This window comes from Clinocottus analis, unplaced genomic scaffold (genome assembly GCF_023055335.1).
Source record: "Clinocottus analis isolate CAN_PGR_092001 unplaced genomic scaffold, fCliAna1.0.p SCAF_4, whole genome shotgun sequence".
Taxonomy (NCBI): Eukaryota; Metazoa; Chordata; class Actinopteri; order Perciformes; family Cottidae; genus Clinocottus; species Clinocottus analis.
Genome location: NW_027176153.1, coordinates 21,546,762 through 21,573,588, shown reverse-complemented (window position 1 = coordinate 21,573,588; position 26,827 = coordinate 21,546,762). Strand labels below are relative to the sequence as shown.

The window sequence follows — 26,827 nt, the reverse complement described above, 5'->3', positions numbered from 1 at the left end:
TACGTGACGCGTTCGGCTCCGGGAGCGCGCACGCACACTCACGTAATAGTCTGTTTACGTCCAATCTGTGGAGTCTCTGCTGCTGTGACCTGCTGCAGTTTAGTCAACGAAATGTTCTAGCTGGTTAAAACTCGTGCCTGGGGATAATGTGATATTATTTTGGGGGCATTTTAGACATAAATGTCTTCGAGCAGGCGGCGCGTGGCGTGACCTATCAAAGGTCATCATGGATTAGCTGTAGTTCAGTGGCTTTTCTCCAGACAGTGTGACTGACAGCAACTGGGACACGGGACTTTGTTGCTACTAACGTTAGCTAGCAACGCAACTTAGCTAGGCGTTTTGAATCAGCTTTACTGCTGCGACAGGTATTATACACGTTCTTGACAAGTTCTTCTGTGTGTGTCCCTTTGTCTGTTGTCATCGGCTCATTTTACATGCCTGTGTTTTCCTAGTTGTTGTCAAGCGTTGGCGTTAGCCCTCAGCTGTCGCTGGCTGCTGCTTGCTAATGTGTAGCTATAGTTATTGCCTCCCAGTGGTGGAAAAAGTATTCAAATCTTTTAACGGTAAGTTGCATTAGCAATACCACAATGCCGAATCACTCAATTCAAAGTTAAAGTCCTGCATTCAAAAATGTAAGTGAAGTAAACAGTCAATTTTTAGCATAAAAACATGTATTTATGTACATCTAAATTGAAAAACATGTTAATGAAATTGTTTTTTAAAATTAGTTTTCCATATGAAATTCGTCTGCCATCAATTGTGATCAAGTATAATGTTATCCTCTAAAATCAATTGGAAATCTCACAAATTGGAAATACTCATAAACAGTTTAAAACAGTATTGAAGTTCAGTACTTAAATATACTTTGCATCTTTGTTTCTCGGGCTTTCTAACTTGTTTCTGTCCGCATGCAACACAAGCTTGAATCCCACACCCGATAGACACCTATTTAATGAACACCTATGCAAACACTCACTAAAGGATGACAAATACTGTAAGTGCTGCATGTTCAAACGATAAAAGGAAGTGTTACTATGATGAATAACAAAAATGTCTTGTGAACATCATCCTCAACAAAGCTAATCTATCTATTTTAGATTCTTGGAGTAGTTTGAGATCCTTGAGAGATTCTCAGGGCAACATGGCTCCCAAAGACATCATGACCAACTCCCATGCCAAATCCATCCTCAATGCCATGAACTCACTTCGCAAGAGCAACACACTCTGTGATATTACTCTGAGGGTGGAGAACACAGATTTTCCCGCTCACCGGATCGTCTTGGCCGCCTGCAGTGACTACTTCTGTGCCATGTTCACCAGTGAGGTAATACTAAAACAGTTTGAGTGCCGAGAAATATGTTGAGTTGTTACTATTATTTACCTCTCCAGGGAATGTTACATAAGAATGGATCACATTTATATGTAGTATAATATCTTTTTCGCAGTGTTTTCTCTTTACTTAAACTACACAGTTAACGAGAGAATTCTAGATAATACCCAATGCAGATGACTCATCCCTGAATGAGATCTTTCTTCTCATCGTACCTGTCTCTGTTTTTGTGGCTCTGCAGCTTGCAGAGAAGGGGAAATCTTTTGTGGACATTCAGGGGCTCACTGCCACGACTATGGAGATCTTGTTGGACTTCGTGTACACAGAGACGGTGCTAGTCACAGTGGAGAACGTACAAGAACTGCTGCCTGCAGCGTGCCTACTGCAGCTCAAAGGTAGGTTGAGAAGTTCCAAATATAAGCTTTTATCAAAAACTTAAATTAATGAATTATTAAAAATTGGTAGATATTTCTATCTATTTTATAAGTATTAAAAAGTATATGTAATAAATGATTTTCACCACTTTGAGGGATAGTATCATAAATCAGGTAATACATTGCATCCATGTGTTATTTAAAAAAGGTCTTAAAAAATCACAAACTAGATAGATTAATCCTGCAGAAACCCACTTTTCAAATTAAATGGCGTCGTCATTTTCAAATTAAGAGTTGTTGAATGACATCAGAGTCTTGTCTATCAAGATTTGGCTGAATTTGAAGTGTGTGTGTGTGTGCGCGTGCGTGCGTGTATACATATACAAATGTGTCTTTGTTTTCCTCAGGGGTGAAAAGAGCATGTTGTGACTTTTTGGAGAGCCAGCTTGATCCCACCAACTGCCTGGGTATTCGAGACTTTGCCGAAACTCACAACTGCCTCGACCTGATGCAAGCAGCCGAGCTCTTTTCCCAGAAGCATTTCTCCGAGGTGGTTCAGCACGAGGAGTTCATGCTGCTCAGCCAGACAGAAGTTGAAAAGCTCATAAAATGTGATGAAATCCAGGTATGAAAACTGGATCTTGTGAAGTTTGAAACCTGTACAGTCTGTGTACCGTCAATGAGTACGATAGATAACTACATGTTATTTGAAATGCCTGACTCCATAATGACAAATGCGTTAACTGTAAAGCTTAGAAATGGTGTTAACATGCCTGAAAAGCAACTTGACTAAAATAATTTTGTGTTAACTGACTTTCACAGCTTTCGTATTGTCTTTCAAACAGTGCGAAAAGAGAAAAGCAAGCACCAACCTGCTGTAATCTCAGTCCCCTCCTCGTTAATTCCATTCACTTTAACGGATTGAGCTGACAAACAAATTGCAGTGAAGAAAACCTGATTTAAGTTTGCCCTTGTGCTCAGGAAATTCCTGTTTCCAACCACAGCCCTTGCTGTGTGAAGACATAGTTATTATCATACAAATGATTTATAGCTCATCACGTCTCATCTAAAAGACATTTTCATTGTTTTTAGAATAAAACTAGACCAAACATGTAAATCGCTGTCATGCACAATTTGCCCTCTGTAAAACTTTGTGTCGTCTTTCTCGTGTGAGGAATTCATGGCTCGTTTCACCTTCAGCGCACGGCGGCGTTGCACGTCGTGCCTTTGCAATTACACAAATAATTGCAATTGCTGATCAATTAATGATAAAAGTGGTTGCATCACAAATAAATATTGCGCAACATCCGTGAGAGTTGTCAGCGAGGTGTGGATTTACAGACTTAAACGTAGCTGTAACTCCTCCGACTGTACTTTATGTGCTGTCTGTTTGTAGGTGGACTCGGAGGAGCCCGTCTTCGAGGCCGTGCTAAACTGGGTCAAGCACAACCGAAAAGAGAGAGAGCTCTCCCTGTCAGACTTGCTGGAGTTTGTCCGAATGCCGCTCCTGACCCCCCGCTACATCACAGATGTCATTGATGCCGAGGTGAGCCAGGCGACACGCGTCGGGTTGTTGTGTAATCGCACGCCGAGCTTGGATCATGTGTTGACGTGTTTATCACAGCTACCACCATAATTATGCAAGTTTTGACTTGTTGTAGCCCCTCATTCGGTGTAGCCTGCCATGTCGAGACCTTGTTGATGAAGCCAAGAAATTCCACTTAAGACCGGAGCTGAGGAGTGAGATGCAGGGCCCACGCACACAAACTCGATTAGGTGGGAATCCTTTTTTTTTTCTCATATCAATTTGGCTATAAGCTTGTCTCCTATACAGTATAACTGCTCTGTAACTGACACTGATGGTAAAAGTGATGTATGGGTTCTTTCAGGTGCCAAAGAAGTCCTGTTGGTTATCGGCGGATTTGGCAGCCAGCAATCGCCGATAGACATAGTTGAGAAATATGATCCGAAAACACAGGAATGGAGCTCCCTTCCTGTAAGTATTGAATCTTCCAAAGAGAGAGTTGCGATGTTGTTTTGTTGTTTCATCCCAGCGGGTTTGGCTTAATACAGACGGGTGTCTCTTCCGTAGAACATTGCGCGGAAAAGGCGTTACGTCGCCACGGTGTCGCTCCACGACCGAGTGTACGTGATCGGAGGCTACGACGGTCGGTCGAGGCTCAGCTCCGTGGAGTGCCTGGACTACACGGCGGACGAGGACGGGGTTTGGTACACCGTCGCCACCATGAACGTGCGGCGTGGCCTCGCTGGAGCCACGACGCTCGGAGGTGAGCGTGTTGTCTGTACGACTCGCGCCTTCAACGATGTTTCCTGCCCGTGAATGATTTCTAATGTCTCAAAAAGGTGCATAATTTATTGCTTGGATCTTGTTGTCAGACATGATCTATGTTGCCGGTGGCTTCGATGGCAGCCGGCGTCACACCAGCATGGAGCGATACGACCCAAACATTGACCAGTGGAGCATGCTGGGAGATATGCAGACAGCTAGAGAAGGAGCAGGTCTAGTGGTGGCGAGTGGACTTATATACTGTCTAGGTATGTACAGATAATCTTTTCTAACTTTGACACATATTTGCTCATATTTATGATTATTATTGTTATCAATCAATACATTTTCTAAACTAACCTAGCATTCATTTTGTCTATAATATGCTCAACATGGTCTTACCAATACTCCATAAGCCATTGCATTGGATAAAGAAAAGCAGAAAATACAAACTAATGAGAAGTCGTGAGAATGTTTCGCCCTTTTTGCTTCACAAATTGAGTCAATAGACGTGTCGATTTCACTTCCTTGTTTTTCCTCACAGGTGGATATGATGGACTAAATATCCTGAATTCAGTGGAGCGGTATGACCCGCACACGGGCCACTGGACAAGTGTTACACCTATGGCCACCAAGCGGTCAGGTAGGTAAGAAAACAGAATGCAGCCAAATATCCCATCTCACTGTGTGTGTTGCTTTTTAAAAAAATCTGAGACCTTCCTCCTGCTTTCAGGCGCTGGTGTGGCTTTACTCAACGACCACATCTACGTCGTGGGAGGCTTTGATGGTGTTTCACACCTCGACTCCGTCGAGGTCTACAACATCAGAACAGACTATTGGACCACCGTAGCCAGTATGACGACGCCTCGATGTTACGTCGGCGCGACCGTCCTCAGAGGACGCCTCTACGCCATCGCCGGGTAAGAAAGAATGTCCTTCTTCCTGTGACGGGGGAGGGGTTTAAAAGTTTTCAAGTTAATCTCAGCATATGAGATATAAGATATACATCTCAGGGATGTTGAGAGACTTCTTGGCAATCATTCCTCCTCTCCATACTGGCTCTGAACAAACGATACCCTCGGAGCGACGTGACTGCACTGTAGCGAATCAGGAATGAAATCCACGTGCCAAAATATATCCTGAGTTCGACCAAAGCTAATGTGAAGCCATAACAAGTGCAGCTTTATTGACGTTGTTTTTGCTACGGCAAATCAACTGGCAGGAGGATCTTTACACCACGGTCCAGGGGGAACACAGCAAGGGAATTTTTGCTTGACAAAACAATCGAACGAAACAATTTGAAAGATCCTCACTTGACTTGTAACTCACATCAGCTTTAGATCCACTTTTGGATTCAGGATTTTGTCCCATATCGCTTGCATTGAAAGCTCTTTAGAGACGGATTTCTCTTTTCTAGATAATTCTAATTGAGTCATTCTGCAATGCTGAATATCGCGGTACAAACTCTCACTTCATCCCTTGTCTCTCTCTTTGTCTCCAGATATGATGGGAACTCTCTCCTCAGCAGCATCGAATGTTACGACCCGGTCATCGACTCCTGGGAGGTCGTCACTTCGATGGCGACGCAGCGATGCGACGCCGGCGTCTGCGTTCTCCGAGAAAAGTGATCCCCGCCAAGAACCACAAGAGGGACAAGCAGACGGGAGGACAGGGCAGCTAAGACTTTGCTAAAATACCACTAAAACAGAGCCAAACAAATCGAGATGTTTGTTCGCCAGTATGCAAACGGTTACTCTCAACAAAAAAGAATCGGTGCAGCTGTTTCGGCCGCCTTATCTAATGGACGAACGACCCCCTTTTTTTCGACAGTCGGACTGTGCCACAGAGGTCGCGGGATAGAGTTCACCTCCGACGAGCCCATCACCACTTGCATGACTCTTCGGTGATACTTGTTGCTGTCGTTACCTGTGAGATTATTTTTTCAGTTTGTCTTCAAAGTGCAATATATTTCTACTCATCATGAAAGAGAAAAAGATGGAGTTGATGTTGACTCCGGTTGCTGCTATATGCCTTATGACTTTGGCCTACATCAAACAGTGGACATCCGTGTTGCCTCCCATTTGACTTTGATGACAGTTCCAGTGCATTGGCTTCTTATCGAGTGTACTCGTTTTGGCATCTGCGAGGTCTTTAATGGGTCAGTAGTTCAACCCTTTTTTTGTAATTCCTTCTGTAAACAGTGCTTTTAGATTCAAATTACTTTCATACAGAAGGTTTAATACGTATTGTTGTTCTCAAAATATATATATTTAGAGATCAATATTGTTTTAGAAAATGACTGAATTGTACCAGTTGACTGATTATTTTGTCCCTAAAAAAAATCACAATGTAATAAGTATGAGGTGCATGTGATTTTCATTCAATCATTTTCTTCCTCCACTTATACATCTGGAAATGTACAAGTAGGACACACAGTCCTCACATCATTGTTGCCTGGGAAGTGAATAAACACACTAAGAACTGACTCGTTTCATCCTCTCGGTCTGTAAACGCCTGATAAGTGATGCAGAGAGACAAAACGCTGGATGTTCGCTTCACACGTCGTCAGCTGAGTCAGCGGCATCGCCGTCGCCACGAGACGAGCAGCAGATTCAACAAACTTAACAAGGTAGACTTTTCCATTTCAAGAAACCGTGAAAACTGCCACCTAATTACTCGGTATGGGAATCACCAGAGGTCCCACAATTCGATTTTATCACGATACTTGAATCCCGATTTAAAATTATGAGATAAAGTCGAAATTATGAGATAGTAAGTGTATTTCATAATGACTTTATCTCATAAAAATGACTTTTTTCCATACTAATGACTTTTTTTCTCATAATTTTGACTTTTTTTTTTTTTAGTGGCGGAAATGGGTTCCATCATAAGCCATCACAACTTTGATTTGACTTGATTGGCACAAAATTGACCTAAATTCCATGTATTCATGGTTTCACAAGAACCCCTCCTAAAGACTTTGGTTCTCCTTTAGCACCATCATCAGGTCAAAATGTCAATGTATTGATTATGTCAATATATCAATAATGTATAAATACCTGCAAAACTAACGTCATTCCCATCAACCTCAGCTGTTACTGTGTAACAGCACACCCACAGACTAAGAGGCTTTACGTCATCACTTCTCAACCACTTGGTTGGCATCAGAGCGCCACCTAGTGGGCAACGGAGATACTGCCAAATGGTCAAATTAAATTAAGAATACAATTAGCAAAGCTACTTATCTAAACGTGCTCAAGAACTAACGTCAATAAAAATCCTAGTAATTAAAAAAAACGTATGTATTATTACGGCTGATAGTGTCATGAGACATATTTTCTTTGTTATGGATGTTGTTTTTTTGTAATTTATTTGAAAAAGGTGATCCTCGTTTCTAGTTATCGCTCAGTGTTTATATTCACATCATTGGAGCCTTTCTTCGCTTCCATGTGCATTTTTGTAATCTTGTTGGTATGAACTTTCCACTGCACATATCTACACAACCATGATCTTTATTTTTAACAGCATTTTACAATTTAAGATGTAAACAAAGTTTCTAACTTTAAAAATATGAAGGAAAAAAAAGTTTCTTATTCAATCATCATTATTATTCTGATTCATTCAGGTATATGTTTGTGTGCTGACAAATCATTCAGGTTTTTGTTAGTCAAAATGTTGAGGAAAAAGTACCACAATGATTGTTTTACAGTATGTTTTATGTTAAAAAAAAAAACGTAACTTCCACCTTGTTGTGTTTCTTTATGTCCAGAGAGAGTGCAGAGTCTCAGTCCACGTGGGCGAGGAGTCCAGACAGGAAACACCTGCTGGGAGCTCTTCATGCCTCAAGCATGGCGTCGGCCCTGATGGCGTCTTCCTACACAGTCCTGCAGCCTCGTCATGGCCGGCGCGCTGCATGCTGCACCGAGGTGATGTCGTCCCTGACGATGTAAAACGCTACCATCGCAGATGTAAAATCCAGACGTTCTATTTAGTTTGTTGATTGGTGCCCAATTGGGATATTGGGACCTCATGAAAGTAGGAAGGGCCGCTGTGACAAATATTTGATCCTGTATGAGGTGATAACTAAAATACAACATAATTTTCTTACATATTCATAAATAATACGACATTTACACTGGCAGAGGCCGTTCTGCATGTTGAGTACTTTTACTTTGTACATTCTGTTGCCAAAACACATAAGTCAAATTACGGAAGAAGGAATTTTACTTGTGAGAAAGTGTTTTTGCTGTGGGATATTGCTATTTTTTTTTAACTTCACTTACTAATAGGTAATTTGCTACATTGTATGCATCAAATATAAATATTTACTAAAATGATAAGCTCTTGGTTCCAAGTCTCCCATACGTAGTTTTATAACCCTGAACTATATAAAAAAATATTTATGTTTGACGACGTTTTTTGTGCATGACATCAGCTGGCAGAGTGCCCGAGGTTGTGCAGCAGCAGACGTTATAGAACCGAGAGAAGCGTCCAATCAAACCGCACAGACCGCCTATTTAAACAACGAGTCCCGGCAGCCGTGAAGGTGTCACCTGAACATATTCATCCGCGTGTAAAGTGTAAACAGTAGACATTCTACCAAGAAAAGATTTGTTTCCACGGACTATAATTTACTATTCCTTAACAGTACGGCGCGCGAAATTGTTTGTCATATTTTCAAAAATGATGTGCAATGAATCTTTCTGCGGTGGTAAAGTGGAAAATATCAAGAATCTAGAATGTAATCTTCACTAGATGAAGATGTTATGGCTGCAGCATGTAGAGCTGACGTCGCCTATAAGATGAACACATTTGTGTGTTTTATTTCTATTTCATGTACTTTATACTTATTCTATTACATCTATGTGGTAAATAGTGTACTGTGTACTTTCCTACATTAATAATAGTTATTTTTCAAATTTTACACAACAGTGATTATGTATTAAATATGATGCCCAATATCTATTGAACAGCTGTAAACTATGCTGGGAATTTAGATAATCAATTTAAAATCTAATTAACAGATTAATTAAGATGTAGTCTATTATTATGAATTCAAACACCCGGCAGGATACATTTTTGATAATTAGCTCCACCTTTACCAGCTGCAACATTAAAGTGATGCTTACGTGCATCCATAGTTATGATCAGATTATATAACATATAATTATGAAATGAGCCCTTTTTGGTAAAGTGTGTATTGATTCAAACACTTTTGTACTTTTACGTGAGTCGTATTTTAAATGCAGGACTTTTACTTCTTTTTTTTACACTGTGGTATTACTACTTACCTTACCTTACTGACCTCAGTTATTGCACCATTAATGTGGTTTTGGGTTGGAATGTGCCAATTTCAACTTGCTAATACAGCCTTAAATATAATTATTTCTTGAATATTTACTTTTCATCATAGACCGATTTTCTTGTAATTTGGGGGGCGGGGGGTAACAAAGATGTATTTACATTCTTCCAACAATGTTCTCTCCAAGTATTGTATTTTCTACTTTTTCCACCAGATGTTGATATTACGTTGATATGGTTATGTATTTCTTTTAATTGTAAACTCCAATGATGGATCTAATTATTCCATGGTCATCCAAGATAACTTCGTGCTTTATTAAAGGAAGCTCAATCTCTTAACTGCTAAATTAGGCTGAATCCATATTGTGTGAGGTTACTAAAGTTTGAGGCTATGACACTATTAATTAAATTGTAACAACATGATGTCTTTATATAAAGAGGGTGTGAGTAAATATGTATTTCACTACGAGAGTGACAAAAAACTGAGACGTAGGTTTAAACATCAAACTGAAAAATCATTCCCACATCACTTAGAACTGTGTGGTGTCTAGTTTTTTCAGCGGACGTGCTCACTGCCTTGGAACATTCTCCTCACTGTGCATGGATGTGTGTGTATGTTTCTGTGTGTATGCTACGTGTGTGTGTGTGTGTGTCTGTGTGTGTGTGTGTGTGTGTGTGTGTGTGTGTGTGTGAGAGAGCGAGTGTGTAAGCTGCCTCCTCTCGTGCTGTTGACGACGACTGCCACCGAGTCTGACCGTGAGCAAACGGGAATTAAAAAAACACTCCGGGCGATCCGTAACGCGGCGATACTTCTCGTGAGACTCGTCCAGTACGCGCTAACCGGCGGGTCGGTCCAAAAACGATGAGCCAGCCTCGGCCGGACGAGTTCAAGCCTCCTCCGGAGTGCCCGGTCTTCGAGCCAAGCTGGGAAGAATTCAGAGATCCGTATTCCTTCATCAATAAGATCCGTCCCATCGCCGAAAAAACGGGCATCTGCAAAGTCCGCCCGCCTCCGGTGAGTGCGATTTACAATAAATTAAATTAAAAACCGGTCGAACGTTTTTTACGGATGCTCGGTTCGTTTAACCGTGAAGCCGTTGAGTAGATGGACCGAGCCGATGGGATTTAAAGGGACTGTTCAACATGGCGGCTACAACGTTAACGGCTGCGCTCATTCTTTGTGCCGCTCGCAGCTAGCCAGCTCTCATTTCTGGGTTATTAACGCCACTAACAACGTCGTTTTGTGGGGGTTGGTTTGAAGCTCGCTGGCTTTAATAATGACGTGTCGGTGTAATAAACGTGTATGTTATTCCTGGTTCGCCGTGTGTCAACAAAGCCTCGCTGCTCTGCTCATGAGCCACTTAGCTAGGTCGGCTAACGCTAGCTAGTAGGTTAGCTCAACAGCCAACCTGTCATAATTTAGCTCACGGCTTTGACGTTATGTGCCGATGCGGAAGCCATTCCTCCTTCTTCTTCGTAGAAGATGGTGATGGTGATAAAATACACGTGGATGTTAAGCACTTGTTATTACCCGCTGTCCATTTTAATGTCCTCGCATCCATGCAGTTGAGGTTAATTATGGATTATTTGTTGAAGATCATCATGATGCAGTTGGGTCGTTTCCATCCATCACTTCTCGACCTCAGTCTCTGTTTCTAATGAATTTCTGTAGCAGTGTGTATTCATGTCACGGGTCAGGTTAAATAAATGATCCCTTTAATGGTTTGGTTGTCATATTATTTGCTACATGATGGGACAAGAGGTACACTGGGATGCATAAATATAAACGTCCACTGCCATTGTTAAATAACAAGTTTTGACTTCATGAAGTTGTTGTTCAATGTGTCATATTATACAACTGGGCAGTGGTGTTGCATGTTGGTGTATTATCAGTGTCAGATAACCACTGTTCATGTATGAGCCTGTGTTGTAGGGTGTTGTCCTCCATGTTGGCTTTGTGGTAAGCTGGGCTGGGGAGTGAGTCTTCCATCTGGCCATTTTGTGTGCCAGTGGGGGATGTTGGCTCTTGACTTGAAACAATAACTTGGGTCCCTGCTTAACCAATACTATGTTTTTGTTGGGTGTGCAAGGTTGTATTGACACAAATATTGATCAGTGTTGTAAGTTATAAACTGAGAAAGATCAATGTGTTCTTTATGTTTGAGCAGGGCCTTGCTTTTCAGCCAAACTGGATTTCAACTTTAGTTTAATAATCTGCAGCGGTGTGGCAGATTATTAAACCGCTGCTTTTATTTGCCTAATTAAAGTGACCATAAGTAAATGAAATATAAATGTCTTGAATTTTGATCCTATCCTATGAAAAACAATTGTTGTACGAGGACCATTTGCAAAGTAATAACAGACTTATGAATTTAGCATATCAATACAAGAATAATAATCAGCACTGCATAAATATCAAGACTATGTTTTATCATGACCTTTAAATGCTGTTGTATGTATTTCTGTTGTTTAGGGTTGGCAACCTCCGTTTGCTTGTGATGTTGACAAACTTCACTTTGTTCCTCGGATCCAGAGGCTCAATGAACTGGAGGTGAGTTTTGTTGATCAGATTATATACCAGTGATTATCTAACCACATTGTTTGTGTCAGCACCTAAAAATTGTAAATTTTAATGGCAAGTTTTAACTTTTTTTCATGTATTAAATCGGCCTATACAGGGCGCTACACTGATGATAACAAAGAGAATGTTATGAATGTCTTGTAAAGATATTGTAACAATGGAATTACAATTCCTAGTTGTTATTTAACCCAAACTTTACAATCACGCCAAAAGTAAACGGTAGAACGTTCTTCAATATACATTTTACAATATACATTTTGTTTTCCAGAATATTTGCCTTGGTTTGAAAGCCTTGACTTCCGTGTCTTGGATGATTTACTTGAGCTTAATTAATTTGTGACTGACTATTATCGTCGTTTCTTATATTTTATCCAGGCACAGACCAGAGTCAAGCTCAATTTCTTGGACCAGATTGCCAAATTCTGGGATTTGCAGGGATGTGCCCTGAAGATTCCTCATGTGGAGCGAAAGATTTTGGATTTATACAAGCTAAATAAGGTTAATAATTGACATCATTGCCAATTATTTGTAAATATACATTGCAATTAAACAGCTTGCCTTATTCATGTAACTCATTGTCGTTTCAGCTGGTAGCAGATGAAGGTGGATTCGACATTGTCTGTCAGGAGAGGCAATGGACCAAGATTGCAATACAAATGGGTTTTGCCCCCGGCAAAGCTGTTGGCTCACACCTGCGAGGGCATTATGAGAAAATTCTCTATCCCTACAATCTGTTTCAGACTGGAGCAAACCTGCTGGTGAGTTGGACACATGCATCAATATGGCGGCATATATTGTTCCTGCTGATACTCACTAAGAGAAGCTGTTGTACATACAACTGTGTGGCTCATCTGCAAACACAATATAAACGGATGCATATTAGGATATGCAAGTTATAAGCAGATTTGATGTTAATTAGAGATGCTGTTTTTTTTTGTTTTTTTACAGTATTTTTCTTTGAAGAGGTTAACTCTTCTGATGTCATTAGATTAGTATTTGGTGGTCTCTTCTAAAAAAAAAATTAATTACTCAAGCTCTCTCTCTTTCGTCAGGCATCAGATCCCGCTTCCAAACAGATGCGTTTGAATGCTGATCCTGAGCTTGAAAAGGTATGTTTGTGTCATGGTTAAATGTCACTTGGCCTCACAATTAAGAAGAATTCATGTTCATCTATGGCTGGACAGTAGACTGTATGTCCAGCTTATTGTTGTCATATTTTCCAGGCACGCTAATGTGTTGAAATTAAATCCAAATACTAAAGCTAAGTTCAAATACTGCCATCTTTTAAGTTGTATATACCACTCTTTGAACCACATCTGGTAGCTGCTGATATCTTCCTAATATCTAGGTCGATGGATAGATAGTTACTTTATTGATCCCCTAAAGGAAATGTATCACAGTTGGTAAACAGAAGTAATAGTTATGCAAATAGATCTATTTTAAAGTGCAAGCTGCGGTATTCACACACTCACTCACACTTCTAGTTTTAGACGATTAATTCTATAATTTCTGTGTTTTGGTAGCTATATCAAACTGCATTTAATATTCCATTTATAACCTACAGATGATTCCAGTTAGACACCGGCATGTTTTTTTTTTTTTGTCCAGTGAGCTGTGGTTTTAACTAGCATGCTATTTCCTTTGGTGTGTTCAGAAGCCAGTCCAGCCAGTTGAGAGCACAGAAAGCATAGAGAGCATGGACACCAAGGACACCAAGCTGCAGGCTCAGAGGACGACGGCCCAGTCGCCCGACACCGGCCCCACTGCTCGCAGAGCAAAGCGCATGAAGTGTGAGGTGGGTGTTGTTTTTAGAGAGCCACAATCACCTGATTTAAAATGTCCTGAAACGAGCAGCGCAGACTGTGCTCCTCACTATTCTCCTCATATTTCCACGTCATGATTTTAGTATTTCTAAGTTGCCAGCCGTTTAACTTCTCACTCTTTCTGCAGGGCGTCTGTGTGAAGACGGAACCAGGTGAGCCCGGTGACAACAAGCCGAACTTGAGGCGGAGGATGGGTTCGTTTGTCGCCAAGCAAGAACCAGGTCAGGCTCCACGTCCCAGCAGGGAATTTCTACCCTAATGACATTTACTATATTAATGCACATCAGTTAAAACTATCCCTATTTAGCTATATGAACATTTCACAAATAGTTTATTGCGCAGTAAAGTTTATTTATAAGCAGACGAGAGCTTTCAGTCATGTATTTTTCAACAGCTTTGAGTCCTGTGGGCTGGCTTTTAAACAGATGCATGACAATGTAGTAAAACACAGGCATAAAAATATAAAATACTTCTTCATAGAAGTTATATTTGTTGACGTACTATAATCTTACCGACTCGATTCTCAATAATAATGTTTTTTAAAAAAAAGAATGAACCGAGTATACAGATAAAGGAATGATTGGTCAATATGCAAATGCAATTTAAAGATAATTAGTGGATGTACAAAACTAACACTCTTCTCTTTAAAGACATAACTTGCCAGATGGCATCTAATTAGTTCACTTGTTTCTAATATATCGGTTCATTAGAGGTATAAATCTTTACTTGCCTCGCAATTCAATTTAAATGCACATAATTTCTCGATGTATCGCATCCTGAAGTTTAAATATTATTACACAGATCTACTTTTTCATCAATTAATACAGACCAATCTGAAAAATCAGTCCATTACAGTCTATAATATATAAAAAGCTGTTTTTTTCTTCTTCAATACCACCATCTGTGTGAGCCACTTCAGTACATAAGCATCCCCAAAGCAAAACATCGTTCTGCAGTATATTACAAGTGTCTTGTACAAAACTAATGTTTGCACATAGCAGCTCTAAGATAGTGCTCTGAATGCCGAAGGCAATTTACACTGCATGAGTTAGCCTATTGTCGAGCAGGCTTTGCCTTATTCATAGCTCTTCTACTCTTACTTGTTTCGAGGCACTGCTTCCCCCAACATGGTTACAACACCACGGTTGACTTTCAGCCTGAATACATGTTTTTATAGTCCTACATTATTGACAACAGAGTAGCTAATATTGGTAGGAAGAGCAACTCACTAGTGGACTCCTGAATGCCATCTCTCTGCTTCACGAACAAGGTGTGTGTGCGTGTGCATGTGTGCATGTGCATGTGTGCATGTGCATGCGTGCATTTCGCCCACCTTGAAACATAGAGATCAAAGGAGAGGAGAAAAAAAAAGTGCGTCACTAAATGAAAGCAAAACGTAGTAGCGATTCACACTGAGCCGGAATGAAACTAAACACTTTGTTGTGTTCTGTCAGTCCATCGATGCAGAACTGTTCACATCTGCGTCTTAGAATCAAGACATGTCCACACCTATCCTACATTAATAAACACTTAGAAATGCCCTTGCGATGGTGTTAGTAATGTTCCTGTTGTGCCGCAGAAAAAGAGATTCCCATTCCAGTGAAACAGGAGCCAGTTGAAAGTAAAGAACCAATAATTGAAGCGGACAAATACAAGTCGCGGTACAAGAAAATCATCCCTCCTGTTCTTCCGAGTCCAGTAAGTAGAGATGTCTTTCGTGTCTTCTTTTAAATGAGATGTACCTGCGTGTGATGTCAATGTGTATTGCATCATCATAAGTCAAAATAAATCACTTTGCCTTTTGTTTATCTATAGTCTGTGTATAGAAACCAAATTGGTTGTGTTAATAATGGAGCAATTGTTTTCATCTAGTTGTCATGGCTCTGAAAGGGATTCATTACAAAGTCCTTTTGGTTTCAGGTGGATCTGGTTGTGTGTCTGGTGTGTGGTAGCGGGGGAGATGAAGAACGCCTGTTGCTGTGTGACGGCTGTGACGACAGCTACCACACCTTCTGCCTCATCCCTCCTCTACCAGAAATCCCCAAAGGAGACTGGAGGTGCCCCAAGTGCCTCGCTCAGGTGACGATAAAATCTTTATTAAAGTGACTCAAATTGACTCTTGAATAATGAGCTGTCCAAGCTAATCGACCCCAACCTGTCTACTCCTAAAGGGGAGTTTTACGAACATTTATACCATGCTAGTAGTCCCCCAAACACATTTAACTTATTTGTTCCCTTTCTTTTATTATTTTCCATTGCCCACAGGAATGCAACAAACCTCACGAGGCATTCGGCTTTGAACAAGCATACAGAGACTATTCCCTCCGTGCATTTGGACAAATGGCTGACGCATTCAAATCTGATTACTTCAACATGCCAGTTCATGTAAGTACAAACCGTTTCAGAGTAAATCTGTCAGTCTCTCAGTAAGTATTTATATTTTAATCTTTTAATGTTGCTTTATGTATTCATCACAGATGGTACCCACAGAGCTGGTTGAGAAAGAGTTCTGGCGTTTGGTGGGAGCCATCGAGGAGGATGTTACTGTAGAATATGGAGCAGATATTGCCTCAAAGGAGTTTGGGAGCGGATTCCCCATTCCGAACGGAAAATTTAAAGTTTCCCCAGCTGATGAGGTAAACCAGTAAAGAAGCAAGCCAGTCAAAGCTTGAGCTAAAACTTAAATGAACTGAAATAATTAATTATCTGGGATGTTTATCTGGGTCCAAGTCACAATTGATTATATCATTCAGAAATTGTTGTTCTATACAAATGGGAAGTAAGTATTTAGAAAAGTGATATGATAATTAATATAGGGTAGCTCATGGGGAGATAGCAAACTCACTTCTCCTTATCTTCTAAGAATGGGTTTAAATGCAGAGACCAATTTCACAAAGGGGATTATTAATAAAGGATAATGTCTTCTTCTTTCTCAATAATTATATTCTATATTATCCTGACAGTATGATCAAATAATACTCAGTAAGACTCAACCTGCACTTGTGTCTGACTGTATAGCCTAGTATCAGTCTAATGTAAGATGAAGTGTTGTGAACAGTATATTTGTGTATTATTAAACTCTGTATGTTGTCTGTCTTTCAGAAATACCTGAAGTGTGGCTGGAACCTCAACAACCTGGCAATGATGAACCCCTCTGTACTGACTCACGTGACAGCTGACATCTGTGGGATGACGCTGCCGTGGCTTTATGTCGGCATGTGCTTCTCCTCCTTCTGCTGGCACATTGAGGATCACTGGAGCTACTCCATCAACTACTTGCACTGGTACTAAAGACTGTAGGGATTTTCTTGATGAGAGCAAAGAGAGTATTCTTTGTCGCTTGTAATGGTTTAAAATCTGGTCTAGACTTTGTTCATTTTGTTTAATTTTAAGCTTAATCTTCTGTTTATCTTGTTTACTACCAGGGGGGAACCCAAAACCTGGTACGGAGCTCCAGGTTTTGCTGCAGAACAGCTTGAGGAGGTGATGAAGAAACTGGCCCCAGAGCTGTTTGAGTCCCAGCCTGACCTCCTGCACCAGCTGGTCACCATCATGAACCCCAACACTCTGATGGCCCACGGAGTTCCAGTACGTATATATGTAGCATCTTGACATGATAGAGAGATAGAGACAGAGATGGATGGATGGATGGATGGCATTTTCACAAACAAGCTAATTGACCTTTCGTCTCCGCTTTCCTTCAGATTTACAGAACAAACCAGTGTGCCGGTGAGTTTGTCGTCACGTTTCCCAGAGCCTACCACAGCGGCTTCAATCAGGGCTTCAATTTCGCCGAGGCCGTCAACTTCTGCACCGTGGACTGGGTAGGTGTCACTTCATACCACGCTTGTTTGTAAAAGTAATCAAAATACTTCCTCAAGTATAATTGCATAATATGTCGCCATCAATATGAACCAGCGAGCAACAAGGACTGGCCCTGTAAGGTTTTATTTCACACATTTTAACGATTGACTTTAAGGGTGTTCCCGTCCGGATTTTTGGGGTCGCTTCGGCCGATTCAGATCACACGGCCCATTTGAAGACTTCAATTTATCGTTGTTGCATTATTAACTTATTAACAACATTGTATTATTAACTATTAAAAGGAGACGATAAGTATCATGAGTTGACAAAAGTTTATTTATTGGCAGGCAACATCTGCAACATATTCGACTCGTAAGCTTCTTTCATGAAGAGATGCTGCAATACTGCTGCAAAGTAAACACCTCACTACACCGGCTTACACTGAACCAAACTATACTGGCATTATTGTTCCCCAGTTGTGATTTGAGATGTCACACCGGGATGATAAGCAGCACAACAGGGTTGGCGTCTAGTGTATGTGTAGTCCTGCCATGCCGCACGTCCCTTTTACACACAGACGTTGATTCGGTTCTGTAAAGCTGCAGGCTTAACGATGGACGACTCGCGTGATGATGTTTCCTGTGGATTTGACACGTGTATGAACTGTCCTTACAACCCTTTTTATTCCTCTCTATACCACTAGATGCCTCTGGGCAGGCAGTGTGTTGACCACTATCGTATGCTGCGCCGGTACAACGTGTTCTCCCACGATGAGATGGTGTGCAACATGGCCTCAAAAGCAAGCACGCTCGACGTCGTCCTGGCATCAGCTGTGCACAAGGACATGGCCGCCATGATCTGTGAGGAGCAGAAACAAAGAGAGAACGTAAAGAAAATGGTAAGACAGACTCTTTTTTTTAAAAATTACCAATATTCTGTTATACTGACAAGATCATGTCTTCATGAGTGTATGCTCTCTGTTAAATATTGTATATGTACAGAGCTAAATTACGTGTTAAATACAATTTTAAGCGATATATTCACTCAAACCAACAAGCTCACTGTGTATCTATTTTGAACGTCTCCGTTCAGGGGATGGTACTCACCAAGGAGGCAAAATTCGATCATCTCCAAGACGACGAGCGGCAGTGTGTCAGGTGCCGGACCACCTGCTACCTGTCTGCTGTCACCTGTTCCTGCAGCCCAGGAGTACTGGTCTGTCTGCACCACATCGAAGAACTCTGCTCCTGCCCCGTCACCAACTACACACTGAAGTAAGTCCCTCTGGAGCTGAGCAAGAGGTAGCAGTCAACTGGCTTTGGACACAGAGATCGGAGCACATCTGTTAGTTGTGTAAATGTAATTATTGCTTCATGTCAGTGAAGACATGTATTTCATCACAGACTACCTCTTGAAGTAGATGTTGGTGTCTTGTTATTATCTCTAGCTCATAAAGGAAGTGTTTGGTTTTCTTATGCAGTCTCAGGTACACACTGGATGAGCTGTTCCCGATGATGAATGCAGTGAAGCAGCGAGCTGAGCTGTATGATGAATGGGCCTTACTTGTCGCAGAGACTCTCGAGGCTAAACTAGAAAAGAAGAAAGGTAAGCAGCAAATAGAGCAAATGAGAAAACAAAAACATTGAAGGAGCATACCAGTGATTTTGCGTGTCGAAGCCAAGTAGATACTCCATATGGCATATTCAAGCATGTGTAAGACTGTGATTGACCGGATGTTCTCTCCTCAGGCCTGCCAATCTTTCGCTCCCTTATGGCTCAATCGGAGTCCAAGGTGTTCCCCGACAACGACCTGCTGCGTCGGCTACGTCTGGTCACACAAGACGCAGAGAAGTGCTCCTCGGTGGCACAGCAGCTATTGAATGGCAAGAGGCAGACTAGGTAGGGCTAATACACTCTACACAACATCAGATTCATGGATTAGCTGTCTTTACATTTCTCTTCTTGTTTATTTATGTCAGGAAGTAGAATTAGTGCTTTTAATGGGGTTCATTTCTTTACCTGATTGCATACTCTTTCCTAGGTATCGGTTTGGAAGTGGAAAATCATTCAGCCAGCTGAGTGTGGAGGAGCTGAGTTCATTTGTGAGGCAGCTGTATAATCTCTCCTGCAGCCTCCCTCAAGCTCCCATGTTGAAGGTAGGATAAATTAATCCATTAATAACATTAATTAACATTTAATCTGGGCAGACACTGTGCTTTTTGATTAATCTTGCGTGGTCTGACAACTTGCATTACACATTTAAATCTGCACGGCCAGAAACTGCAACTTTTATGTGCCCGCTGTACGACTCGACCGACCACAACATGGCCGCCGACAGTGAATGTTATAGAGGGACGACGACTGAAGTCTCAATTTACCTTAAGATTAACTTCTGGAATACGTTCTAGACAGAACAACGACTGCAGAGGATGTCTCTGTCACTGAAAGCACATTAGGAACGGATCTCTCCAGTTTAAACAGGAGGAATGAGAAACCCTGTTTCAATGTCAAACCGACGTTATCGATTGTGATTTGACTTCCTGTACGTTTGAATCAATGCGTGTCTTTCTTTAGGAACTCTTGAATCGCATCGAAGACTTCCAACAGCACAGTGAGAAGGTCCTGGCAGACGAAGTTCCCAGCGTCGCTGAGATCCAGAGCCTGTTGGACGTCAGCTTCGACTTCGACGTGGAGTTGCCTGAGCTGCCCCGCCTGAGAGTGAGGCTGGAGCAGGCCCGCTGGCTGGAGGGCGCGCGGCAGGCCAGCACTCAGCCCACCACCCGGACCCTGGAGACCATGAGGAAGCTCATCGACCAGGGAGTCGGCCTGGTGCCTCATCCGTCTGTGGAGAAAGCCATGGCACGCCTGCAGGAGCTGCTCACTGTATCCGAGCACTGGGAGGACAAGGCGAGCAGTCTCCTCAAAGCCAGGTGAGGACGGCACAGACGGATCCATCATGACTATGTTAGCGTCTCAGCACACAGGGTGGAAAAAAAAAACATCCAAAAGAAGATGTGATAGGTTGCTCTCTTAATACCTGTCGCCTTCTGTCCAGGTGTTTTGCACTGATTGTACGTGAATTATGTAACATTACATCGGTGCTCCTGATTTTGCTTCATTTTAATTACAGCTAGTGCAAAATGCTGCCGCTAGAATATTCAACAAGACCAACAAAAAGTGAGCACACATTTAGTTCTGCCCTCATTCCATTGGTACTCATTGCTGTTCAGTATTAACTGTCACAAGTGCTTTTCAAAGGCTTTAATGGCATGGCTGTCAGCAATGTGCATCTCCCCATTATCAGAAAAAAACTAATTTCAAGTCAGGTGTAGTCGAGTGTTATGTTCCCTCACCATGCTTAGTTTACTGCAGCTTGGAGTTTTGGATTTCACAGCATTGAAAATATTGCTTAATAAAGTTGTCTCAAGTGTTGCCCAAGATGTTTGACACCTCTTATGGATGTTGTATTCCAACATCAACAAGTCTGATAACATTGTGTTTTTTAAGGATGTTTTAAAAGTGTCGGTTGGAAAAATATTTCAGAGCGCCTCTTGCGAAGATGTCGGAAGAAAAGGCCAAGGCAGTTGTTGTCATAGAGCGTAATTCACTCGGGAGATTATGCAGGTTTTTTTTTCACCTACATTATGTTATTTGTGTTTTTCCGCCTATCAGACCACCACACTCCATAGAGACTCTAAGTGCTGCAGCTGAGAAGACGTCTGGCATCCCCGCTCACCTCCCAAACTGTCGCCTCCTAAAAGACACCGTCAGAAAAGCCAGAGAGTGGCTTCACGAAGCTGAGGAGCTTCAGGTTAGGATGCACTCAACGTTGCATGACTTTTAGTGGGGGATTTAATGGATAACTATTATCTCTGTTGTTGGTTTTGAGTCTGATCATAATACTGAAATTGCTTTTTTTCCAGCTCGGTGACAGCACACCGATGATGGACCACCTCTCTGACGTGGTACTACGAGGACAAGCCATTCAAGTCCACCTCGAGCCTTTAGAACGGCTGGAGTCTTTAATGATAGAAGTGCAAAAATGGAGAGAATCTGCATCGACAACATTCCTTCAGAGAGACACGACCTTTACCTTACTGGAGGTAAAATTGCTTATTTTTAAATGTCGATATAACCAATTAGCAGCGCAGAAGCTCCAGACTGCCTGGTTAACATATAATAGTGAGGAACCATGACGAAATCCATTTCTTCCTTTTTAACAAGAAACAGAATATGTATATGTGAATATTTAATAGAAAACAACAAATTCATGAATTAGACAGTATAGGAGTTAAGTATTTATCAACGCAGAGGACAAAATGGTTGTTTAAAAGACTGCCTTCCTCCTTCATTCTCTTGCTTTTCTTCTTTTTTTCCCTCTCACTATTTTTTTTGTGTTAAGACAAATTCAGTAAGAAATTAAATGCATCATTAAATGGCATGCTAATACAGGCGCTCATATACATTTTATCACCTGCAAAGCACTTCATAACGTAGTCCTCTCCTACCTCTCTAACCTCCTCCTGCACTGCCGGTGTACAGAGCCTTCTCCACAGCTGCCCCCGTCCTCTGGAACTTTTTCCAAGACACCTTGGACATTATTCCTCACTCCTCTCTTTCAAAACCTCAAGCATAACCCACCTATATAGATATGCTTTTAATCTGTGAGTCAGTAGTACCGCTCTCCTTTTCCCTTCTCTGCTGTTGTTTTAACAAACACTATTTTGTACATTACAGGTCCTGTGTCCAAGATGTGAAGTTGGCAATGTAGGTTCTCCAAAGAGGAAGGCCAAGAAAGGAAAAGAATCGCCGAAAAGCAACAAAAAGAAATCGCCACGGCTAAACACTCTCAGTGACGTGGAACAAGCTCTTTCAGAAACCAGAGATTCTACCTCCGCAGTAGGTGTCGCCATTCTAAGATAAACGTATAAGAGATTATGGGACTATACAGATGTTCTGACTGTATTTTATTTTATTCACCAGATGGCAACTTTGGAGGAGCTGCGGGTGAGGGAGATGGAGTCTTTCTCTAACCTTAGGGCCGCAAATGAGTCAAAGCTTCTTCCTACAGCCGACTGCATGGACCTGAAGGTGTGCGTCTGTCAGAAGGCGCCCATGGGTGCGATGTCACAGTGTGAACTCTGCAGAAATGCTTTCCACAGCGTCTGCGTCAGAGACCCGTCGGACTCCTGCGAAACACAGCCGTGGCTTTGTCCGCAGTGCCAGCGATCGGAAAAGCCCCCCTTGAACAAAGCCGTCTCTCTGCTAGCGTCTCTGCGGCGCATCGGGGTGCGCCTGCCGGAGGGCGACGCGCTGCACTATCTGGTCGAGAGGACGGTGAACTGGCAGCGCCGAGCGCAGGAGATCTCGCAGTATTTTAACCTCCCAGAACTGGAAGAGAGACCTGGAACTCCTCCCACCTTAACCCGCTGGGCATCGGCCAGCCATGATGCTCACAACAACACTCAGGTCACTTTTCATCTCACTCTTCATCTGTAAAGAAAAAAAGTATTATGTGGTCAAATGTTAATTTTGGGGGGTTTGATGTGTTTTGGATACAGGCTCCGTGTTTGACTCCAGAGTGGAATCGGTCAAGCCATACTCAGACTGTCTTCTACACCGAGCAGAGATGCATCCCGCTGCAGGGTCAGTGCCATCTCATTTCAACCCGTTGAAAACTGTGGAAGCAGTTTTGGCTCCAGACCTCCTTTTCCCCTGTGTTTGAGTCGCCGTAGGAACCCCAAATTAATTCCAATACTTGTGTTTATTCAGCAAAGTTTCGGCAAAAAAATGTGTACCTGCAAAAAAGAAAATCTTTGATCGTAACTATGAACATCCAGCATAATATGAGCTGGATTCCCCAAAAATGCCTCCTGGAGCGTCAATAAGACACCTTTCTGGAAAGATTAGGACCTAAAGAATTATAATCTGCAACAAAAATCACATTAAAACAAAGCGTGTTACGAAGGTGTTTCAGTCAAAAAAGTGTCGTTCGGTTCAGAAATGGAAAAGATTATGTATTTTATGCCAAAAGATTATCTGAATGGGGCATGCTGGGACTTAAAATGGGCGCAGGAGGATTTTCGCATGGTTTCCAAAAGGTTAAACTTCAGAGTCATGGGTTGTTCTAGATTATTATTGTTTATGTTCTGGCTGTGTTTCTGTGCGACAGGCCTGAGTCACGATCTGGAGGAGCTGATGGTGGAGGGACTCCTGCTGCAGGTGTCTCTGCCAGAGGTTCAGAGCCTCTTCCACGTTTTATTGGACAGAGCCAGCAGCCAGCACACAAACAGATGCATGTCCCCGCCGCAGGACGAATCCACAGACTGCGACAAACACACACAGTTTAACTCTCAGGGAAAAAGTCTGCCACTGAACCAGGTACAAAATCTTCCCCAACAAATGAATTGATTAAATCACTCCTAAAAAACTGCCTCAATTACAAGTTTTAATTGTTATTTTCAGGAGGGCGTCAATGGTGTGAGGGAAACCACCATCGACTCGGAAAAGAAAGCAAAGCGGCATCTGGAGAGGGAAGGGTTGAATGCAGAGCGCAGAGTGAAGGACAAAAAGCCCTCTCATAAAAGACAGAAGATGAATAAAAAGAGGCCGGCCTCGACCTCGTCCTCCCCGCGCTCTGATTTCTCCCAGTCCGATGACTCCGATGAGGAAATGGCCGTGTGTCCGGCAGAGAGGTGCGCGCTGCCAGAGGGAGATGAGGTGAGGAAAAACAATCAATAGATTCTTTCCTCTGATGTATATAAGTAGTATCACGTAACCAAATTGAGTTTAGCTGCAGAGAAAGACTTTTGCAATCGGACTCCGTGAATGTAGGTCACAGCCGGTGATGGTGATGTTATGAATGACGTGGTCAATGCTGTAAAATTTAAACGAAACAAGACAGAAACGCAACAAAATGACTTTGTTGGGTTTAGGAAAACATCTTTTGGTTACAGTGTCCATCCACCCTGACCTCCTTTTTTGATTCGAAACGTATTTGTGATGTGTCAACAACAAATGGAATCAGGAGAAAATGTGTTTCCCTCAATGTATTGACAATTTAGTTTCGTAATGTAATTTTTTAGGAGACGAGCCTGAACTGACCCATGCTTAGTATAAAACTCCCTTTGTGTTTGCTTCTTGAGCTGCAGGAGAAGGATGGTCACAAAAAGAGGTAACTTTATACTAAAAGGGTATTAACTTTGGAGGATTAGCCACTGAAGCCTTCTTAGGACTGTAGATGTTCTCCATTTCTTCCCATAGCCTGATAGTATGTATAATGTGAATGGCTAGTATGAACAAAACTAATGATAACAATATTCTCAGTGTACATGTGTTAGTAATGTTAAATAGAATATGTGGTGCTTAATCCAAATAAAAAACTAGAGCACACTTATTTCATTATATAACACAGTTATAATCAATAGTTTAAATGTATTTGATGGATCCCATGACTACTTGTGTGTGTGTGTGTGTGTGTGTGTGTGTGTGTGTCTGTGTGTGTGTGTGTGTGTGTGTGTGTGTGTGTGTGTGTGTGTGTGTGTGTGTGTGTGTGTGTGTGTGTGAGGGGGAGAGAGAAAGGTGTTGCTCACACTGAACACACCTGGCTGCAGTTCCCCTCAGCTCGTTTCAGTGCGTTGCCGTTTGTTGTTTTGGGTTTCTGGCTCTGTAACTTCACTGTTTTGGGTCACTCTCGCGGCACTAATAGCATACCTCTCAGTCGCAGCTGTTTTTAGTGAAACATCTGTATACTTCCTGCTCAGCACCAAACAGCTGACAGGCAGTCAGCTGATGATCAGCTGCTGAACACAATGCAGCATTTTGCAGCTAAAGAGACTGATAATTCCTGAAAATGTACATTACATTCATCAGATGGACAGAAAAAAACGACTCCAAATGAATTACGCTACTTTGTAATTGCTGGAAATGATTCAACTGGTTCCCAAAAGTTCCCAATGTCAACATGTAACGTGATGAAATGCCGTGTACAATGACTGAATGCAGGCTTTAACGTTGCGTCATATTCCATCTCGGTTAAAGCGGCCGCTGTGTGTTTGCCCCGCAGGTGAACTGGGTCCAGTGTGACGGCAGCTGTAACCAGTGGTTCCACCAGGTCTGTGTCGGTGTTACAGCAGAGATGGCAGAGAAGGAGGACTACATTTGTGTCAGGTGTACACGGAATGATGGACACATGAGAAAATGAAGAGAACGTAAAGAGGTCTGTTTGTCATCAGTCCGTTTATTCGAGCCACCAGTCTGGATATGTCACTGATCCTAAACCCTCCCCTCACCCCACCTCCGTCTGTCCAACCCTTTTGTAACAACGGTGCTATCTCCTCTTTGACTTGTTGTCCAGAACTATAATGTTTAGTTATTTTTTGTATTTTTACTTATATATATATATATATATCAGTCTATATATGTATATATACAGTATATATATGCATATATACAGTATATATATGTATTTCTTTCTTCTTATGAATTGTTTGTGGTTGTCTCAATGAAAAAAAAAATACACAGGATGTAAAGTGTGCTGCATGGGATTCCATATCATCAGCGCAAAGGAGTCTTTAGAACAGTGAAGAGGGTAAATCAAGGGTTAATATTATCTTCTCTGGAACTCCTTGCATGTTAAACCAGAGCTAAGGGGAAGGGAGTCACGGTTTTCATCCCCTATTCCCTTCCCAAAAAATGACTATATGTTTCTTTGAAATACAGTGTTTAGTACATGCATCTTAATATAATTATTCCAAATTTTTTTTTTTTTTTTGTAGAATAGGTTTATTTATCTGAGCAATAATTTTTGTCCGAATCGACTTAAATGGCTTGATCTCCGCTGAGTTGTGTTGGTGCTTTTAGCGATGGTGTGATGTACAGAGAGCTACGCGGACGGGCGGATGGATGGATGGATTACATCTGTTGTGATCGCCGATGACAGCGTGAGATGCGGGTGGCTGAGGGGAAGGATTTGGCGGTAGCTGAAGATGTTACAAGTTTATATTGTGGAATAAAGCCCTTTTGTTCTATGGAGAAGTCCCATCATTTCACTTGCACACGGAAGAAAGAAACCACTAGATGTCCTCGTAAACATGATTTGATATGGAACACCGTTCCATATCAAAGTTTAGCTCGTTTATTGTTTATTCTATTTAGTGTACGTTAAAATGTTGGTAATCAAGTGTTAAAATACACAAATAAAAATGCATAAAGGGGAGGGGTCACTTGCATGCAAAGACTTTGATTTCTTCCTTTGGGTGTCAACAGATCTGTACTGGATACTGACGGTATCCAGAGATAAATGTAACAGCAATGATCATTTAAAAA

General features: G+C 41.8%; 2 protein-coding genes across 10 annotated transcripts; both read left to right on the top strand.

Moving 5' to 3' along the window:
* Positions 1-42: 42 nt before the first annotated feature.
* klhl12 (kelch-like family member 12) lies at positions 43-6,573 on the top strand. 7 transcript variants are annotated; one of them, XR_011079649.1, is made up of 15 exons: positions 45-365; positions 453-563; positions 1,098-1,324; positions 1,572-1,725; positions 2,112-2,329; positions 3,101-3,250; positions 3,366-3,480; positions 3,594-3,700; positions 3,797-3,992; positions 4,102-4,260; positions 4,536-4,634; positions 4,725-4,911; positions 5,493-5,729; positions 5,822-5,919; positions 6,514-6,544. XR_011079649.1 is itself a non-coding variant. In XM_068597954.1 (13 exons), exons 2-13 carry the CDS (start codon positions 506-508, stop codon positions 5,617-5,619), a joined length of 1,797 nt encoding a protein of 598 aa, XP_068454055.1. In that variant the 5' UTR covers positions 45-365; positions 453-505; the 3' UTR covers positions 5,620-6,487. The 7 variants fall into 7 exon arrangements, 3 of the variants coding, with proteins under 3 accessions (XP_068454057.1, XP_068454055.1, XP_068454056.1); XR_011079645.1 differs by having other exon boundaries at positions 5,493-6,149; positions 6,514-6,573; XR_011079647.1 differs by lacking the exon at positions 6,514-6,544 and having other exon boundaries at positions 5,822-6,487.
* Positions 6,574-7,764: 1,191 nt separating this feature from the next.
* On the top strand, positions 7,765-26,536 carry kdm5bb (lysine demethylase 5Bb). Of its 3 annotated transcripts, XM_068597953.1 has the most exons (29): positions 9,889-10,307; positions 11,766-11,843; positions 12,249-12,371; positions 12,461-12,631; positions 12,926-12,982; positions 13,528-13,668; positions 13,824-13,917; positions 15,276-15,394; positions 15,617-15,775; positions 15,962-16,081; positions 16,174-16,332; positions 16,799-16,980; positions 17,122-17,284; positions 17,401-17,520; positions 18,204-18,398; positions 18,593-18,774; positions 18,981-19,105; positions 19,249-19,399; positions 19,542-19,656; positions 20,075-20,430; positions 21,173-21,311; positions 21,424-21,603; positions 22,238-22,399; positions 22,484-22,969; positions 23,062-23,146; positions 23,673-23,881; positions 23,966-24,220; positions 24,652-24,674; positions 25,566-25,652. In XM_068597953.1, exons 1-29 carry the CDS (start codon positions 10,155-10,157, stop codon positions 25,567-25,569), a joined length of 4,506 nt encoding a protein of 1,501 aa, XP_068454054.1. In that variant the 5' UTR covers positions 9,889-10,154; the 3' UTR covers positions 25,570-25,652. The 3 variants fall into 3 exon arrangements, with proteins under 3 accessions (XP_068454053.1, XP_068454054.1, XP_068454052.1); XM_068597952.1 differs by lacking the exons at positions 9,889-10,307; positions 24,652-24,674 and adding an exon at positions 7,765-7,917 and having other exon boundaries at positions 25,566-26,536; XM_068597951.1 differs by lacking the exon at positions 24,652-24,674 and having other exon boundaries at positions 9,890-10,307; positions 25,566-26,536.
* The last annotated feature ends 291 nt before the right edge of the window (positions 26,537-26,827 follow it).